At 39.9% G+C, this 20,580-nt stretch overlaps 1 protein-coding gene across 2 annotated transcripts; it reads left to right on the top strand.

Annotated features, from left to right (window-relative positions):
* The first annotated feature begins 93 nt into the window (after nucleotides 1-93).
* Nucleotides 94-19,892, top strand: LOC105390168 (bromodomain-containing protein 4). Of its 2 annotated transcripts, XM_048631304.1 has the most exons (19): nucleotides 94-145; nucleotides 357-555; nucleotides 983-1,156; nucleotides 1,426-1,489; nucleotides 2,010-2,102; nucleotides 2,704-2,819; nucleotides 3,315-3,849; nucleotides 4,515-4,583; nucleotides 5,277-5,379; nucleotides 5,735-5,851; nucleotides 7,180-7,267; nucleotides 7,846-7,964; nucleotides 8,770-8,992; nucleotides 9,389-9,567; nucleotides 10,067-10,197; nucleotides 16,724-16,812; nucleotides 17,055-17,126; nucleotides 17,300-17,683; nucleotides 19,685-19,892. In XM_048631304.1, exons 1-19 carry the CDS (start codon nucleotides 135-137, stop codon nucleotides 19,814-19,816), a joined length of 2,898 nt encoding a protein of 965 aa, XP_048487261.1. In that variant the 5' UTR covers nucleotides 94-134; the 3' UTR covers nucleotides 19,817-19,892. The 2 variants fall into 2 exon arrangements, with proteins under 2 accessions (XP_048487261.1, XP_048487262.1); XM_048631305.1 differs by lacking the exon at nucleotides 4,515-4,583.
* The last annotated feature ends 688 nt before the right edge of the window (nucleotides 19,893-20,580 follow it).

Raw genomic sequence — 20,580 nt, 5'->3', positions numbered from 1 at the left:
TTCGACCAAAACAAGTTTATCTCGGAATAAGTACTTTGTTCGAACCACAGAGTATGGTCAGTTTTTGTTGTCTGCAAGCAAGAAAAAATATAACTGTCATAGACAATTAAAAAAGTAAAACATTTCATGTCAACATGTCGGACAAGTTAGTATTTTGTTATTTTTCGATATTATTTCAGTTTATTTGGCTTAAAACTCGCTAAACTAATGTAAAACAGTAAACCAAACTTCCACATTATCGATTCACAGTTTTATTTCCAACCTGACGCTTTTAAATTTCCCGATAAATGACAACGCAAATCTCGGTCACCAAAGCGTGGTTTTGCATTTGTAAACCAAAGTGATTTTCTCGGCAGTGACGACTTGCTAGGCGATGATTTGGGTGACCAGAGCCTTGCGGACTACAACCTCGGCAATGAGGAAGAAGAGCAGCTATTGGCTGATGACTACGACGGCGGCGCGAGCCAGAATGTTCCACCTTCCGTCGGGGTGGCCTATGGAGAACCTGCACAAATGGTTGGGAACGACTATTCCGGCATTGACTATGGGAGCCAGGTAAGAGACACGAAGATTGTAGCTTCTTAGACTAGCTGGAGCATTTATTGAGAGAAATGTGTACAGATTTGAGCAAGATTCAATTGTTTTAAGTCATTGCTTATTCAAGTTATTCAATGTTGTTTAGTACACACGCCTAGCCTTGTGGCCTACTAGGATGAAAATTACTCATTCAGAAGGAGTTTGTGAGCTGAAGTATCAATTTCTGGTTATCTGTCTGGATTTCTTTCACTTTGGTTGTTGTGAATTTCATAATATTTACAATATATTATGTCAGATCAAGCTAGCAGCAAAATTTTCCTAAATGCTCCTTTGCATCATGAAAGTTTTAAATTCCCCAAATAGTGTTCATGTCTACCATTTGTCCTGAAGACTAAGCTTTATATGAACTAAGCACTCAAGAGTCCCAAATTTTCTTCCTCTACAGCCAGAGCCATACATAGCAGCGGACACAGAGTGTGTAGTCCCCAACATCACAGTAGAAGTGCCGAACATCCCGGCGGCTCCACCGATCACCACTCCGCTACCAGAACATTCCACGTATGCCCCATACGAACCAACCAGATATGAGGTGGAGAATGCCGTTGTGCCGCCTGCTATTGTGAGTTGGAATTTATGTTCTGTGGTTTTTGTTGTGAGTTTGGTATACTTTACTATTACAAATTGAGTGATGCTTCAATGCTATAGTAACTGTTTCATGTGAACTTTTAGAGAAATGTTCATACTAAACTGTAAGTATATTGTTTGGTGGATTTCAAAGATTAATGTAAAACCTCAATTACTAAATATAGCAACTATCATTGAATTTTGATTAGCTCTCAGTCTATTACTTACAAATACTAATGTTTATTGTAATTTGCCTTTTTACAGCCAGCAGCTCCAATGGAATCTCCTCAGATTGTGCCATCAGAAATGCATTTACCACCAGTTAACAGTGAGTACTGATTACAACTATTATAATTATTATTATACTATACTGGGGTGGAAGTACCTGCATCTGTGTTAATCCATGAATCTTGATTCATATGGTAAGGTCATAAGGTCTAAACTGCCTTTCTAAGCTTGGCCAATAAGCTGATTCACTGTTTCACACATCTAGAGGTGCATTTTTCCTCACAATGTTCTTGTTCACCATAGTATATGTATAGCTTGTATACATACATTGTACATAACTTCCAAAGAAGTCATTTGTAAATATTGTGTTTAAACATTGTGCATTTAAACTCTACTAGCCGTTGCCGCGAACTTCACTGCACCTTATACAGTATTCCCGTGGGAATTCGCGATAAAACATAGCCTATGTGTTAATCCAGGGTGTCAGCTACCTTCATCAAAACTTTCGCTTTTATAATATTAGTGAGATATCTGTTGTGAGAAGTGGGTGCTTACCCGAATTAGCTACAAAAACTACTGTTTCTTTAGGATTAATACTCAATATAATAATGATTCCACAGACGGTGAAGTGGGCCCTCCTCGCGAGCGGTTCCCGTCAGAGCGGCCTCCCAACCAGCGGACGCCGCAAGTCAGAGACATACCCGATACACTCGGTAAGTTCCTCTTAGCGTGTCGACGATAAACTAACCCTGAGTCGCCAGCAACTGATGCTATTCTGACTAGCTAACCCTTTCACCAAGGTGACCAAATCAGCGATTCATACATGATTTATTTGAATTGTGCCCCAAAAACTGAAAACTTCCACATTGCGAAGACAGTTGTATTACATATCTCAATATTATGATGCTAGGTATATAAATTATTTATGTAAATATATTGTAGGTAGTATGTTTTGGTATATTAAATATTTATGGTATATTCTTTATTCCTGCTACACTTTACCCTTTACATCTAAATATCCTTCCACCCAAAGGTTGTCTGGAAGAAATCGCTTTTAGCGATAAGACCGCCATTTGTACATATGTGTTAGATTAAGTTTTGTATTGTTGTCCATATTTTGTGTGCAAATAAAGAATATCTTATCTTATCTTATCTTCCACCCAAAGGTTGTCTTGAAAAAATCGCTTTCAGTGATAAGACCGCCTTTTTTGTACCTATGGGTTTGTATTTAAGCTTTGTATATAATCTATTCTTGTGTAGAAATAAAGAATATTCTATCTATCTATCTATCTATTATTATTACCTCCATTACAGACAAAGTCTACGTCCCTAGCGGAGCCCCGGGCCGTGGTCGTACGTCGTGGCGCAACCCGCAATACAACGCGAGGCATCACCAGCAGCACCCGTACCGACGGAATAACGTGCCCAGGGTAAGTAAAGTAGGGTGGAGTTATTACTGTGCGGGATTGATTATGTAATATTCTGGTTGAGGATGAGGGGTCAAGAATGAAAAGACTTCTGTGAGATCACCAAAGGCAGGGAGTGAGGGTAGAGCTGTTGCTTGCTTGCCTTTCTTTATCAACTATGACTGACTGTTTACTAAGGAATGTATGTCTATTTCTCTGTTAACTATTTTCTGTTTGGCTATTTTATATTTAACAACTTAACTATAATATCAGAGCGTGAGGTGTTAGGCCCAGCCCAGCACACATGGTGAAACGCAACCGCAACGAAACTGCAACTATACTAGTTAATTTTGAGTTTCCTTTGAGTTTATGTCATTAACTTGACTGGAATTAATAGTCTAGGAGCAGATAATATGTCGGGCGCAGCCACATACGTATACAAATACTAAATCACAGTCGCTAAGCACAGCGAAAAACGTGCATTGCCCTTATTGCAACAGTATGTATTTTTTGTTCCAGGGCAACTTCAACCCGCGCCAATCATTCCCCCCTCCGCAGCAGATGCAGCAAGAACCGCCGCAAATTGCACCGGAAATGCCCCCGAGGCCGCAAATGCCCCCGAGGCCACAAATGCCCCCACGGCCGCAAATGCCCCAAGAAAGGCCGAACTTGCCCCACCCGCAATACCGCCCCGAACGACCAATGTTCCCGCCAAACCAACGTTTCAACCAGCCCAACTTTGGACCAAACATTCGACCGATGCCATACCAATTTCGACCACAGTTCAACAGACCTTTTGGTCCGAATATGAGAGAGATTGGGCCAAATAACCACCACATGCCTCAAGTGACGATAAGACAGCCGCTACCTCCTAACCCTATGGGTCCGAAAATGGATGAGTTTCCGGGCAAAATGTTGCCGTTGCCAGGCAGAGAACCGGAGGTCAGAATGTTGCCGGTGCAATTGCCAAATAATTTGCCCCCTGGAGGGCTGGCTGGGAAGAAAGTACTGATTAACCCCCATTTTAAGGGGAACTTCCAACCACCAGTTGAAGGTAGGATTGGATTTTGTTTATTTGTTTAGTTTCTATGGGTGATGTATCAACTGTACCTTATAAATCTGGGCAATCAGTAACTGAGCTAATCTGACTGGACAATGCTTTCACCACGACGGTGACAAACACTAATCTAGATCTAGTAGTTTGCCATCGACATGCTAGCAAGAAGAATGCGATCTTTAGAAGTGCCTTTCCAAAGTTATCCATTCATCATTACTTTCAGATTTTGGCTACTACTATAATAATAATAATAATAATAATAAAAACGTTTATTCCGTGCCATCGCACACACACAGAAAAAAAAAAAAGAAAACATAATGAAAAACAGTAATAAATGAACACAAAGACCTTATGACTAAACAAAAGAAATAAATGAGAGGATATGTGTGCGTTGTCTGGCACCGAAACGGACGGCGGCTCAGCTAAGGCGGTAGAAGATAATATGTTACCTACTACCGCGCTGATTTTCAGCCGCTTCCCTTTATGATGCCACTGACTATAAATAAAAACTAAAAACTAAAAACTAAAACTATGGCAAGTGCACGGCCGGCAGCTGTGAACCAAGGTCACCCTATAGTACTAAGTATCAAGTAAATTCTCACTATAAAATTATTATAACTAAGTAACTCTTATAATGAAGCATAATTTCCCATACTCCGTAGGTCTAACCTACATTCCGACCAGAATTCCGAAGTCTCCACCGATAGATCCCACTTTGGAGAACAAATTCGGTAATTTTGACCAACTAATACAGTTTTGTAGTTGAGTTTAACAAATGCATGGTGTGACCTTCCTAGTATGCAACTATTTGTAGATAATTCTTGCAATTTTTGAACGCAATTTGGAGTATTACTTAGAGCTTTTTGTAATTCTTCTTTAACTTTTTGTAAATCTTTCTTAAACACTATTTTTTGTACGCATTTTAGCCACGTTTAATGCCACACCTATCTAGACCTACCGATATAATTTAATTATGATTATAACAATAAATATGTAAATAACACTTTGCTCCATGTATCTATTGTATGTAAATGCTTTAGAAAAAAATATTAACCTATTTTGTCGCTAAACATTTATATACCTAACGCCTATACCTAACTTTACAGCCACTCCGATAGTTTTCGTAATTAATCATTTTCGAGCACGATCTTGCAGTAGTCGGTATTTAGGTACTTTTATTTTAATACCAATAAATTATATGAAAAAGTATACAGGGGGTTTAAAAATGTTTGCCTACAGCCGAATGGGTGTGACTCATTCATGGTCATTCTGTGTTCTACGACGTTCGAAAATTCACGAATAATTGCGTCACCCCCTTTCGGCTTACTCTTATTTGAACATCCTGTATAATAATGGTCTATTTCGGCTTACCCTTTCTTAACACCCTGTACAACATATGTAACATATCTAATTCTGCCCAACAGGTCCTGTAAAAGACATAGACGACGCGGCCGAGCGATTTATTGCAGAGCAAAGGAATGCTCTTGCGCGCGCCGCCGCCCGCGCCCAGAGGAAATCTCCACAGAGGTATGTTATTTTATTAGATAATATTAATGATTAAATTCACCCCTAGACATAGATCACGCAACGCAAAGGCGGCAACTTTTTTTGGGTTCCGTAGTCTACTAGGAACCCTTATAGTTTCGTCATATCTGTCCGTCTGTCTGTCCTGGCTAGTTCTCGTTTTTTTTTTGTGTCAAGCTGTCGGCCCATCTTATGACTACGGAACCCTTTCATGTGCGTGTCTGACATGCTCTTGGCCGGTATTTTTATAGCTACTTATATTAATCATATCTAGTATATTATATCTATATTATATTATATCTAGCCCATGAATATGAAACTCAATAGTCTTCTAACAAAATCCTCTTTCCCCCAACAGATTCATAGAGAACACGACCATAGAGATAGCGAACGAGCTCGCGTCCACCCGAGACGACGACTTGCTCCGGAGACAGGAGGCGTTCATCAACGCCAACAGAGCCGGCCTGAGGAGACGGTGAGTAGCGGAGGGGGGAGTTTTATCAGTGACCTACCCGTTGTTACATAGAGATAGCGAACGAGCTCGCGTCCACCCGAGACGACGACTTGCTCCGGAGACAGGAGGCGTTCATCAACGCCAACAGAGCCGGCCTGAGGAGACGGTGAGTAGCGGAGGGGGGAGTTTTATCAGTGACCTACCCGTTGTTACATAGAGATAGCGAACGAGCTCGCGTCCACCCGAGACGACGACTTGCTCCGGAGACAGGAGGCGTTCATCAACGCCAACAGAGCCGGCCTGAGGAGACGGTGAGTAGCGGAGGGGGGAGTTTTATCAGTGACCTACCCGTTGTTACATAGAGATAGCGAACGAGCTCGCGTCCACCCGAGACGACGACTTGCTCCGGAGACAGGAGGCGTTCATCAACGCCAACAGAGCCGGCCTGAGGAGACGGTGAGTAGCGGAGGGGGGAGTTTTATCAGTGACCTACCCGTTGTTACATAGAGATAGCGAACGAGCTCGCGTCCACCCGAGACGACGACTTGCTCCGGAGACAGGAGGCGTTTCATCAACGCCAACAGAGCCGGCCTGAGGAGACGGTGAGTAGCGGAGGGGGGAGTTTTATCAGTGACCTACCCGTTGTTACATAGAGATAGCGAACGAGATGTAAGGCCGTGGCCACAGCTTTCAGCGGTGCGGGATGAGGTGCGGCGTGAGGGGCGGCGGGCGGTGCGGATTGCGGTGGTATGCCACAGCTCGACCAGTTGCGACCGCGGCGGCGTTAGCGCGTTGGCTAGTCCGTCCACTTGATGCCGCCGCGCGCGCCGCTTTGAGCTGTGGCCGCCTCGATACTCTCTAGTACATTTGTTTCGCTCGCACACCGCGCCGCCCGCCGCCGCCGCGCACCGCGCCAGTCAACCCGCGCCGCTAGCCGCGCCGCATTTCGCGCCGCGGCTAGCTGTGGCATACTTCGTACGTTGTCTAGCGTTTGTTTTCGGCGCTCACCGCTAGCCGCGCCGCTCGCCGCGCCGCACGCCGCGCCGCAATTGGCTGTGGCCACGGGGTAAGACAGCTGTTTTTTGTTGCGATTTCGGTCCTTAGCATTTGAAACTTCACCAGAAGACCTAGCATAGGCCGCAAGATGCGACGCGACTCCAAGATGTGACAAAAAAATCTGTCACGATCACTCACATTGAGCGGTTTCCAGAGCGAGTGCGACGGAAAACTTTTTTTTCGTTCATGTCACGCTCGCAGATATAAATATTTCGTGTGATTTTATCCTATTTTATCTTCAACTGTATAAAAACCACAAATAATTGAATTTGACTATTGTTTGTTATCAACAGTATGCGAACCCCGTCGCCCCCGCGTCGCTCGCCGTCGCCGCCGCGCCGCCGCTCGCCGCCGCCGCGACACAATAACCCGCCCGATGAGGTAATATACAGTGACCACGTGATATTGGTGCGTTATACAGGGTGTTAAAAAATATATAGGTACTAAAAGCTGGGAGGGGTTATTTAGAACAACTTCAGGATATTGGAGTAAATTATTAATAGGAAAATAAAATCTGTACCTCAGAGGTAAACAGTAATAAGTCCACTTTTTTTTGTTTCTTTTTTTACACTAATGCGATAGAACTCATTCTCACCATCTTAATACAGTAAAAAAATTGCACTTATTACTGTTTACCTCTGAGGTACAGAAATGTGACCAACAAAGTTTTGTTTTCTCCATAGTAACTTTGTTGGTGTTACCGCCTGAGTTGTCCCTTTGTCTTTGTCAGCTTGCTATACCCTTATACTCTTTATAAAACAGTTAATTTATTTACACATGCGGTGTAAATAAATTCATGTTAATAAATTAATTGTCATTCAGTATTATCACTACGCAATCTTTTAACTTTCGGGCATTCCAATGTCCAATTGCCTAAACCAATGATGACAATGCATTATCCTTTTGTCCCAATTCTCATACGAATTGATTATACAATTTAATAATGTATTTGTCCCCAGGAATCAGAATACCGTCGTCGCGTGCGTGAGCAAGAGAGCCTTCGAGAAAGAGTCTTAAGAGCCAAGGAGGTGCGGAGACGGAAGAACGCCGTCACACTGCAGAAACAACTGCAGGAGAGGTAACTACTACTCTTTATGTCTCTCTCTCTCTCTTTCTCTCTCTCTCTCTCTCTCTTTCAGAAGCACTAGCACGGGGTGCAAGTCGTGACGTTAGCGAAGCCGCGCGATTTGAGCGAGCGCGACGCAAAGCTTTTGTGGTGTCTTGGCGTGCGTGTCTTGCGCCCCGTGCTATGTATCCTGTATGGTAGGAGGGTGTGCCTTCCTTATCAGAAGACAAGGAAGTGTAGACAGAAGTCTACACTCACCACTTTGCTTTGTCTGCAACGTTATCCTAAGATACTCTGCAGTGTCGTTGGTCTTTTTACCATACATCTACTGGAGGTGACTTCAACTAAACTATAGTAATACCGTCGTCGCGTGCGTGAAAAGAGAGCCTTCGAGAGAGAACGATGTATTGAACACCTGTTAAAATAACTTATGGATGCAATAAAAGATTGAGTATTGAGAGTGCTGAGAGCCAAGGAGGTGCGGAGACGGAAGCACGCGGTCACACTGCAGAAACAACTGCAGGAGAGGTGAGAGAGAGAAAATAAAGAAAGAGACAATGCATGCAATGCATAATTATAATAAGACAGAAAGAGGAAAAAATATAATGCGTCTTAATCACAAACAACAAGATAGAAGATTTAAGAGATTGCGCGGTTTGTCGGTTTTAAATAGGTCTTGGGTTATGCATCTTTACCAAAACACTGATTTTGAGAGTAAAACATTTAAAAAAACTTTCACCTCTTTAACAACTTTATACAAAAAATGAAAAAATAAATCCAAAATTTTGTCATAATAACAATTTTCTTTCTTCCACAGACAACGCCTAGAGAAAGAGCCTACAAAACCCGACTCAGAACCCCCAAAACCGACCGACGCAGCTCTAGACAAGGACAGAAAACCCGAGCCGCTCCGGACAGACAAGGACAGGAAGCCCGAAGTTATACGAACTGTTCCGAAGTCTCCCGAAAGAGTTAAGTCGCCGCCGCGACCCGCGTATGAAGATCTTACGCCGCCTAGAGAAGCTAGTCCGGTTAAGGAGGTTAGTTTTGTTATTTATTTGGCAAACAAAGCGGCTGATCATAATAGAATAAAAGATAACTATTTAGCTAAGTAGTAGTTATGTTCTAGCCTGTAGACCAAAGTATAAATCAAATCGGTGGTATGGAAAGTGAAATTTTTCGAATTTCCTAACCGTCGCAGAACAAAAGTTGTTTAAAATATGGCACCCACTTTTGGCGTACTGTACAACTTTTGCATCACTGTAGGTACCTATATACAAATTCACAAACAATGAAGTATAAGGGAAACAACTATCAAAAGATACAACCGTCGTATTACAGTTTGTGCGATAACACGCATCCTTTAAGCATACAGATGTATAAATGTACATAAGAGTGACTAAATGCTTATTACACCATAATCTTTATCCCCACAGCCGCAACAAAAGTCCCCTGAACGCAACATGACGCCCCCCCTCCCGCCCCCCTCGGCGCGCGCCGTCGACCGCGCCGCCGACATAGACCTGGAGATAGACGACCTGGATCTGATCCTGGGCGATATCGATGGGATCCTGTCTGATGATGAAGATGTGGGGCGGAGCAAGGGAGCCAGCAAGTTAGTATAGATCATTTATGTAGACGAGGAAAAGAGTAGGGCTTAGAATACTCCCTTGAGGTACTCCATAGTATTAGTCTGACAAGCAAAGTAAGATAGTTATATGCTATTAGAGCTCGTGACTACGGAAATAGACCTGGAGATAGACGACCTGGACCTGATCCTCGGAGATATAGATGGGATACTGTCTGATGATGAAGATGTGGGGCGGAGCAAGGGAGCCAGCAAGTTAGTACTGATCATTTATGTAGAAGAGAAAAAGAGTAGGGCATATAATAATGCCTTGTGGTACTCCGATGAGGAACGGAGTAAGGGAGCCAGCAAGTTAGGATTATATTATTAAAAGAGTAGGGCCTAGAATACTGCCTTGAGGTACTCCATAGAATAAGAAAGTGTGATACTAGATTTAGGTTTGAGATGAGTGTATTGACGGACGTAGACCAGAAAGTAGCATCCTGAAACTTAAAAACTAAACTTTTCTCTATCATTCTTCCAACAGACAAGCGGACCCGCCCAAGCCCAAGACCGACCTGCGCAGCCGCCTGCCGCCCAAGCCCAGCGCCCAGGATGTGCGCCCGCCCAAGCAGAGGATCGTGTTCAATGAGGACAGGGATGAGAAGACGAGGAGAGGTGAGATATTATAGATTATACATAATTAAAATGTAAAAGTTTGTAACTGCTTGCAAAGAATCTGCAAATTTAAGTGTTGGGATGCTCCCTTCAGCGTGCGCTGTACCTCATTGTTACATTGTTTTCATTTAATAAATTACTTGAAAATAAGGTAGGTACGAGGGCGATACCGAAATGATCGGGAATAGAAAAAAGTACAAAGATATCTATTTATTTATTTATTTTATTCAGGAAACAAACAGTCACTTACTAATAATTTAACAAACATTTTTGTAAATAGACCTGGAGTTCCATAAAAAGATACACTAATATTACATTAATTCACACTAGGTACATAGCTACGTTTACACTTAAAGAATAATAATACAGTTTAGTTTAAGGTTAACAATAAATTTAGTAAATATAGGTAGCTATATTATAATAATATATAATTAGGTATTATGTATTATGTATTAGGTATTATGTTTAACGAAACTTATCACATTTTTTTAAATCTTTCTAAAACTTCTTTTTTGTATTGGCTTAAGGATAAATCAAAAATGTCAACATCTGTGAGGTGCTTGTTGTAACTATCTGCAGTTCGTCTAAAAAAAGTATTTTTTGCATAATTAGTGCTGCAACAGCTTGAAAAAAAGATAAATTTTGTACGAGAAGCGATTCGTGGTACTTTAAATTCTACTTTGTTTAGTAATGGAATTGAATCTACATGGTTGTTTATTAATTTATATAAGAAAATTGAATCTAAGTAAGATCGTCTGATTTCAAGGGAAATTATATTGTGTCGCTCAGCTGAGATTTTGTAGTCTTGAAACCAGTTACCTAATCGGTAGTCTAATGATTTTAAAAATTTGTTTTGTATTTTTTCTAATCTATCAATGTGAATCCTGTACTGGGGATTCCATACCACGCTGGCAAACTCCAAAATGCTTCTGACGTATGAGTTATACAGCGTTATAAGTGTAGAAGCACGATTGAACGGTTTTGATACTCTAAGAATAAATCCAAGACTCCTATATGCTCTTAGAACAATGTTGTCAATGTGAATATTAAAATGTAATTTAGAATCGAGAGTCACGCCGAGATCCCTTATTTGGTTAACTCGTTTTAATATTCTGTCAGAAAAATGATAATCGTACAATATAGGATTATGTTTACGTGAAAAGGTAATTGAATAACATTTGTCGGGATTTAAATGTAAATGGTTTTGATTACAGTAGTCTAGAAAAGAGTCGAGATCAGATTGTAATTGGTTGCAGTCTTCTAATGAAAGTATAGCTTTATAAATTTTAGTATCATCTGCATACAAAAGATGAAGTGAGTTGTGCAAAAAGTTATCAATATCATTTATAAATAAACTGAATAGGAATGGGCCCAAATGGGATCCCTGCGGGACTCCCGATTCAATGGTAAGAGTCCTGGAAATATATCCTTTCAACGATACCGCTTGGCTCCTATTGCTAATATAAGACGATATCCACCGAAACAGATTTCCGTGTATACCGATCTTTAATATTTTTTTAAGAAGAATTTTATGATTTATTTTATCGAAAGCTTTAGAAAAATCGGTATACACGGCATCCACCTGGCAACCAGCATCGAGAGCATTAAGGATAAAATCTGTATAAGTAATTAAATTAGTATTTACGCTTCGGCCTCGAAAGAATCCGTGCTGGTTTGGTGAGATATGTGGTGATATGGTTTTTATTAATTCGTGTGACACAATTTTTTCAAATATTTTACCAATAAGGCACAACTTTGAAATGGGACGATACTCTTTAACGTTATGTTTATCACCCCCCTTTGGTATAGGCGTTACTATATAGCTCTTTTCCAAATCAATGGAAAAGAACCTTCTGCAATTGATTTTATAAAAATAGTTTTTATAGGGGAAGCCAACTCATCAGCACATTTATATAACACAATTGGATGCACTGAGTCATGACCAGGACCTTTACTTAGATCAACAGACTTTAAATGTTTTCGAACGAGCTCTGTACTTATATTTACTGAAGATATTTCTATGGGACAATCTGTTGGAATTTCATTCAGTTCGTCAACATGACCACTGTTATCTGGTTCAAAAACTGAATGAAAATAATCGTTGAAAAAGTTACATATAGTTTCTCCGTCAGACGAAGATATATGGTTATAATGCATTTCATCTGGGATGTCATTTATGGGGAATTTAGATTTTACGAAGTTCCAAAACAGTTTAGGGTTTTTATTTATGTTTTCTTCAGCAAATTCTACGTATGATTTATAGCAAAGTTTTTCCATTTTTTTTTCTCTATTTCTTAACATTTTAAAAGTATCATAATCCAAAGGATTTTTATATAGTTTCCATCTTGTATGAAATTTTCGTTTTTCTTTAATGACTTTAATGAGAGGCCCTGAGTACCACCTAGGATAGAAGTTACTTGAAGAGTTTACCTTCTTCACAGGAATATATTTTTGGAAGGCTGCATTAAGCACCGAGTAAAAATATGAGACAGCTTGATCCACGTTCATACTAGACAGACTATTCAAGTTAATGGATTTAATTTCTGTTTTTATACTTTCAAAGTCAGTGGCGTGATATAGCATCTTATTCTTCTTTGCATTCTTTAGAAAAGTGAGAGAGGGAAGAGAGATAGTGAATTCGAGCGACTTATGATGAACATTTTCAGGTATTATAGGGTCCTCACACTGTTTTAAGTCACAACTTAGATTAGTCAATATTAGATCTAGAATCCGGCCATTGATATTTTTGCATGAGTTATATTGCTTAAGATTAGTAAAACCCATAAATTCTGCTAAAGTAATCGCTAAATTATTATTGTTAGTGATAAGAGACAGTTCTTTAGTGTCATCCGACGGAATCCACGAAGCATAAGTGATATTGAAATCCCCAACCACAAGAAACAGATCATCAGGGTATTTAAGCATTAAGTCTGAAACGTTACCAAAGAATTTTTGTAAAGAAATTAAATGATTTTTGCTATGTGGAAAATAAGCGCATACAATATTTAACTGTTTTGTTAATAAAGAGGAATGTGCGGAAGCGGAATTAGGGCGCGTAGGGCGGGCGGCGGCGGTTGTGGCGGCGCCCAGGTCCACGCTCAGCCACAGCTCCTCCAGGTCCGGCGCGCACCACTCGTCCCGGCGGCGCACGCGCAGGTCGCGGCGCAGCGCCAGCACCGTGCCCCCCCCGCGCCGCGCACCGCCCCCGGCCGATGACCTATCACGTCTAAAAACATTATACTTATTGAAGAAATATTCAGAATCGCTATAGTCAGCTGTTAGCCAAGATTCAGTTAAGCATATTACGTCATAATCAGTAAGCAAAACACTCGACAAAAATGCTTCAGATTTGGTTCGCATGCCTTGCACATTCTGATAGTAAAAAGTTAAATTATTGGAATTACTCATTCTTTTTTATTCATGGGTAATAAAGACGTATATTGTTCCTGCCCAGAATTTGGCCTCTCATACAAAAAAAATATCCAATGCTACCATAAAATTGCATTTAATAAGTGTAGTTATTTGTATCTGATAGATATGAAAGCGAAGTAACAGTATGGTAGGTAAGCAAACAAGCAACTCATCCGAAGTTACAATAACAAGCAAGCGAAATACCAACAAATAATAATAGCTGTAAGAGTTAAATTCATATTTATGACTAACATAGTTTAATTTGCACCTTAAAAGTAATGCATTAAGTTCGAATTTTATATTACATAGAAGAAATACCAAGTATAGCTTAATGAAAAGTGATTTATCAATTATCAACTTTACGCTAATAACCATAAGATTCATCGTTAACGCAAGACAGGCTTGTTTACCGGTAGAATTATAACACAAGTACATAATATTATTACAAGTGCACAAAAAATAGTGTTGACTAACGTTTAATGACCTTATTAAAATCGTTCGTTACAAATAAGTAAGAGATAAATAGGATAAGTCATTTTAGCTTAAGTAGATCGGCCTCATTAGCAATACGCACTATTCTAGACTTATCATTTTTACGCATAAGAATTTTACAGTCGCGAATCCACAGGAAGGAATAATTAAGACTCGCTTTAAGTTCCCGAGCTTGTTTTAACAGCTGTTTATTTGTCGGCGTGAGATGGTCCCCGATGTACAGGTTGGCGGGAGCGCCGGGCAGCCCCAGGTCGGCGGTGGAGAGGCCGCGGCGCGCGCGCACGCCCGACAGCACCTCGTCCTTGCGCATGCGCCGCGTGAAGCGCACAATGATCGCCGGCGCGCGGTTACGGGTACCCGTAGAATTGTCACCGACCGTCGTACCGGAGTCAAACCTACGAACTCGATGAATCGTATCAATGTCGGAATCAGACATTTCTATTCCGATTTTTAGGCAGATACTTTTAAAAATTGAGAATAGATTTTCCCCCTTATAGTATGGCACACCTGAGATCTCCAAATTATTCATCCTGGAATATTGGTCTCGATTGTTGTTCTCACTTTTTAAAGTATTGATTTCGTCATTCGCCACATCCAGTTGTTTTTGAAGTTTAGGTATGGAAGATAACTTAGCCTCAACCTGTATTAGTCTGTCCTCCATGTCAGAGAAGCGGGTTTCCATTTCTGACCACTTGGTGTTCAGCGCCTGTATCCCGACGGAGGTCTCCTGGACATCAGACTTCATAAGCAGGAAGTCACTCCTAAAAGCTCTTATTTCATTGAGCACCTCGGTGATTTGGCTGGAAGATGCAGCGCGTGGTGAGCTCCCAGCCGTTTTACAAGTGTTGCAGCGCCACGTCTTTTGCCTGTCCCCAAGCCTTCTATACCCTGCCTCTGTGATCCCAGAGCAGGGAAAGTCCAGGAACTGGTTACAGTCACTACACTTAGCACCATCGTTACAAGTATTATTGCAACGTGCACAAGTAAACATTTTTTAAAGTTGTTTTCGTAAAGCTTTAAGTGACCGTACGTACACAAGCAGCGCGGCTGAGTGCGACAGCGAGACTGTCAGCGATATCATAATATTATTTACTTTTATTGTTTTTCAAAGTAGTCTCCGTGACATTCAATGCACTTTTTCATTCGATTAAACCAATCATTGAAACAGTAATTCCAGTCTGAAGTGGATACTGTCAAAACAGCTGATTTGTAAGCTTCGACCGCCTCTTCTGGGCCGCTAAACCGTTGACCACGTAGCATATCTTTAATTCTTGGGAATGTAAAATAATCATTGGGGCTCAGATCAGAGCTATACGGAGGATGGTCCATCAACTCCACGTTTTCCATATTTAAAAACGTTCTTGTTTTGCGAGCGGTATGAGAGCTTGCATTATCGTGGTGAAGGATTATACGACGATTCGGGTTAGTTTTACGAAGTTCTCTTACGACTTCCGGCAAACAAACTGTTGTGTACCAATCAGCAGTAACCGTCCTTTGTTCTTGTAATGGAATCGTAGCCACATGGCCAGTTTTCGATACAAACGAAGCGACCATTTTTTTCGACACGCTGCGTGAGCGAATAACTTTTGTTGGCTTGACCTCATCTTCGAAGACCCAAACTGCCGATTGATGTTTTCTTTCGGGCTCATATGAATAAATCCACGATTCATCACCAGAGACGATATTGTAGACAGCATTTGAACTGCCTCCATTGAACCGTTGCAGAGCAGATCGACACCAATTAACACGAGCCGACTTTTGTTCCTCGGTCAAACGGTGGGGCACCCAGCGCGAAACTAACTTCTTGACACCCAGTTCTTCATGTAAAATGGTTTGAATGGCTGTCATACCAATGCTGAGAGAAGCCCGAATCTGCTCGTATGTCACATGTCTATCTTCTTTTATTAACTGGCGTACAGCATCGATGTTATCTTGTGTTACCGCTGTTTTTGGCCGACCAGTAGAAGGGACTGTGGTAAGAGAGGAACGTCCACGGCGAAACTCAGAATACCAACGATATATAGTCGTTTTACTTGGTGCTTCAAGTTTATAAATAGAAACAAGCTCGGCGAGACATTGTCCTTGAGATAAACCTCGACGAAAGTTGTGAAAAATTATTGCACGGAAATGTTCCCGCGTAAGCTCCATTTTTTACACCGACTTGTCAAATTCAAATGGTCAATACTCTTTTATTTTTTACTTTTTTTAAAATTCGAAAATGGAATTATGTTTGAAAAAACACTACATTTGATACACCAAAAAGGTTTCACTCTAATTTATTCCTAAGTATTCTATTCCCGATCTTTTCGGTGTAGCCCTCGTATATAGAGTTATAATTTAATTTTGGGTGCATAGAATAGATTCGAAAATACAGCGACAAAGTGTATAATTTTTTTGTTATCATCAAATTTCTTAGAAGCTGTCCCGTACCTAATATCTGCACTTATTGACACTAATTAGTCAGTAAGTGCAGAAAGACAATAGAGCATCTCTACCTACAGTTTATCAAATACAAATAACAACAACAAGAATACCTCTTGTTTAGGTAAAAACATTTATCTGCAAATTCCACCAATATCACGTTTTTGTAAGAAACCATCCTGATGTACGATATTGTCCACAGATAAATCACCTCCTGCTAAAAAAGTCGCGGTTGAGAAAACCTCGCCTCCCGTTGAAAACAACGAAAATGTGGAAAAGAAGCAGGCCAAGGTAATTGAACCATCACTATATTTATTAACTGAGTTCTCCATACTAATTCGACGAAAGATTTAAGGATGGGATAGAGCCGTACAAGTTATAAAAAGAAGATGGGAGCCTCATCTAATTCTTGCATCAGTTCGGGGTCACCAATTTTATCTATTTCTTTGTTGTGCAAGTATGTAGGGAGGAGTTTTTAAGCATTCATCAACATTCAACACCTATTCACATAATGATCAAATTTTGTATTGCAGGCTAAACAAGACACCGATACACTGTCTTGGAAAATGCGTCAGCGAATCACCTACGAGAATAAACAGAAAGAGGTAAGATTCTTTCATATCTTGTTATTTTATTGAACTATATTTAAAATGGACACTTATAGAAAGCGTGGAGATACTTACATAATGATGTACAAAGGCTATTTGTATCCTTGAAATCACATAGGAAAAGGTTTTCGTATTTTTTCACTAATATCTTTTATATTTCCCCCCAACAGCCAGAAAAGGAGGAGAAACTGGATGACGCAAAGAAACCGCAACCGTTCCTGAACCGTCGCGTCGTGCTCCAGCGCAAGGCGCCCACTCCCACCAAACTGGACAAACCGGACAAATCCGTGTTCTCCCGGATAGAGATCAAGACGGACCCGACCAAGCCCAACCCGGGGATATTCAGCCGGGCAGTCCGCACTGCCATCGGGACGGACAAATCAAGGATCGTTCTCAAAAAGCAAGAAGAACCCCAAGTGGAATATGAGTCTGAATCCGATGTGGATGAAGAGAAACTGCTCAGCGAAGAAGTTGGGATGGTAGCGGTGGTGGTGAACCTTCCGCATGGCATGACCGATACCAGGCTGAAGACGCTGGCTGGCAGCGATGTGCAGGTAACTGATTTGTGATCTAGGCTAGGGTGAGGTTTTGGTGCTTTGAATAGGTCGTGATATAGGTTTAAACATATCGGTATCTGTCGAAGAATATAAAACGAACCAAGGTAAACGTAGTGTAGGACTCCTTCCGGCTAGATGGGGTGGTGACGAGTTGCGAAAGGTGGCTGGTAATGATTGGTTGCGGGAAGCTATAGATTGCTTCCAGTAGCGTGCCTTGGGAGAGGCCTTCGTCCAGCAGTAGGCTGCTATATAGGCTGATGATGACGATTACTATTATGGTAGGTATAGAGCCTAGTTTTAAAAAAAGTTGTCACGTCGTCAAATATCGCGGAAAAGAGAGACCAAGAGAAGAGTATGGTCAGAAATCATTATAAGTTTCAATTTTCACCGTCGACTGAAAATGAAAGGAGTTTTTGAATGATAGTGTCGGCGATATTGAGGTTATTAGACCACACAGAATGTAATGAATATGGAAAGCATAGACAGAGCGTTGAGGCGCTGCTTTTGAGAGCCCTATGTCCTGTAGTGGATGATTACGGGCTGTTGACGATGATCTCGAATATAAATAGGTATTTTATCTGTAAGTTTCTTTACTTTGTTTTCCGTGAGTGTAAAATCACGGTAAAAGAATTCAAGGGCACACGCCACCACGGCACTAGCTTTTTAATGAATTTTAATCCCCCTTATTTCCTTGGGAAGTCAGGGATAAAAAGTAGTCTATAGATGTTACTTAGCGATAATACACGTCTCACTGGCATAAATTGAAATTAAACCGTAGGGTTTTGATGGGGCAGCTATTTATTTTGACGATTTAAATACAGAAATAGGAATCTGTAAATATGGGACAGAAGACGTGGGACATGGCCTATTTGGAGCATCAAAACTTAGCATTTCTGTGATACACAACTGTGATATTCTATAAATCTAGAATCTTTAATAATTGTAATGTTTATTCATATCTATGTATGTATTTATAATAGAGTGATTGCATATTTAGTCACCTCTAATAATATTATAAACCCCAAGTTACTCCAAGAGGTATAATTGTGATTTTTTATCACTGTACAGTGTACACACTAGGTATATTTCCTGTGTATATTATTGTAGTGTGCCTGAAAATTTACGTATTATTTGTATATTTTAGAGCCATTTTTAATCCAGTTTCATATTTATAAATACTTTTATTGTATGAATCATAGTCGTAAGTTTTACTGTTGGAATGTTTTTGTAACCATACCGTAAATAATATAATAATAATGTATGGGATTAAAACCCATCATTACCATGGAATATACACATGAGTATGTGAAACCAACTGTGAGATTATGTGTTAAAATATATTATGATTAATGTATAATAAAGCATGACTTATAGACATATAGCATTGACTACTTACATTTGTTTTAAAAGTATGTCTTTGCAAGCTGTGTAAAGCTTTTAGGAAGCTTTTTAGGAAGATGGTTATAACAATCTGCATGTCACATACTATTGTTCTGATTGGTAAATGAATTAATAACAAACCATACATCTTAACCTTGAAGATGTGTACATTACGTACCTATGCCCTTATATGTATTGTTGTACCTACTCTGGCTGGGTTCAAACCCGGCCTGTTCCAAAGCAAAATACTTATAATATTTTTATTATGATTGCATTTTGCAATAGGAAAAGTGTTAAGTGCAGCTATGCACTAAAATTATCTATGTATGTATTTGTATTCTAGTTCCTACATAGGTAAAGTCAGGATGCATAAAATTGTAACAATGTTATAAATAAATGTATGTTACCTTCTGTATTCAATAAGCTGAAATCGTACTGACTATTATTAAGTGTCTAATACATGTACTGTTTTATGTGTAGACTGATGCTACTTAACATTTTTCTTATTGTAAACTCAACTGTTAACTTATTCTACATGCAACTTTAAGAATATAGTACCATAAGGCTAGATGTAAAATAACGGTAAAATCTTATCTCCATTCCGGATTGATGTTCCAGAATTTAAGTTTGGATAAAGAAGAGAGAAGTGCAAGGATCACGTTCAAAACTACAGTCGCAGCTGAAAGCTTCAGGAAGAAATTCAACAATAAAATGGTAGCTGCGAGCCGTCTCACCGTCACGTTAAAATAACTGCCTAAATGTTACGCTGAGAATATATTTTTTGTGTTACATTGTGTTAGAATTGCGTACATGTTACTGTGAGAACATGTTAGAACACATTGTGTTTCATTAAAAATAACATCCTGTGAGAATAGCTACGTTATGTCTCATTATGTATATGCTTCAAAACTTAGACACAACACTGTCAAGAGTGGTCAAGAGTGTCACACGCCTTACAAATATGTGTTTGCTCTAAACATCCATTAAACGTGGTTTTAGTCTTGTTAATGGTAAAATACAGTAACTACCTTAATGTTACAGTGAAAATATTATGTTACTTTCAGTAATGATTTTGTTACATTAACTACTATGTTACACTGAAAATTATTAGGTAACCTGGTTGAAACTTTTATTTCGCACATATGACACCGAACACATAAATGTTACTTTAAAAAGTGTATTTTATGTAAAATTCATCCTTTAAAGCATTTAAAAATGTATGAATAATATGTGTGCTGTTGTTTAATGTGTTTACAGTTCTGATACAAAATGTACCTTTTATTTGAAATGTTTTATAGTTTTGCTCACAGGTTTTTCTGTTTTTAAGTGATACAAAAATTGGTGCATTCTCAAATAGTTATTCTTTAATTAGTTGCTAAAACAGGGTTCAAAACAATTTAAATCGAAATAAGTACATGATAAAATTGGTTTTAGATATACTGCATAGGTAATTAGCCTTAAATTTAATGTGTTTTAGTATTAAGCTTATATAGTTACGCTTTATCTGTAAAATA

This window comes from Plutella xylostella, chromosome 28 (assembly GCF_932276165.1).
Source record: "Plutella xylostella chromosome 28, ilPluXylo3.1, whole genome shotgun sequence".
NCBI classification, from domain to species: domain Eukaryota; kingdom Metazoa; phylum Arthropoda; class Insecta; order Lepidoptera; family Plutellidae; genus Plutella; species Plutella xylostella.
This window is presented reverse-complemented; position numbering and strand designations above follow the sequence as displayed.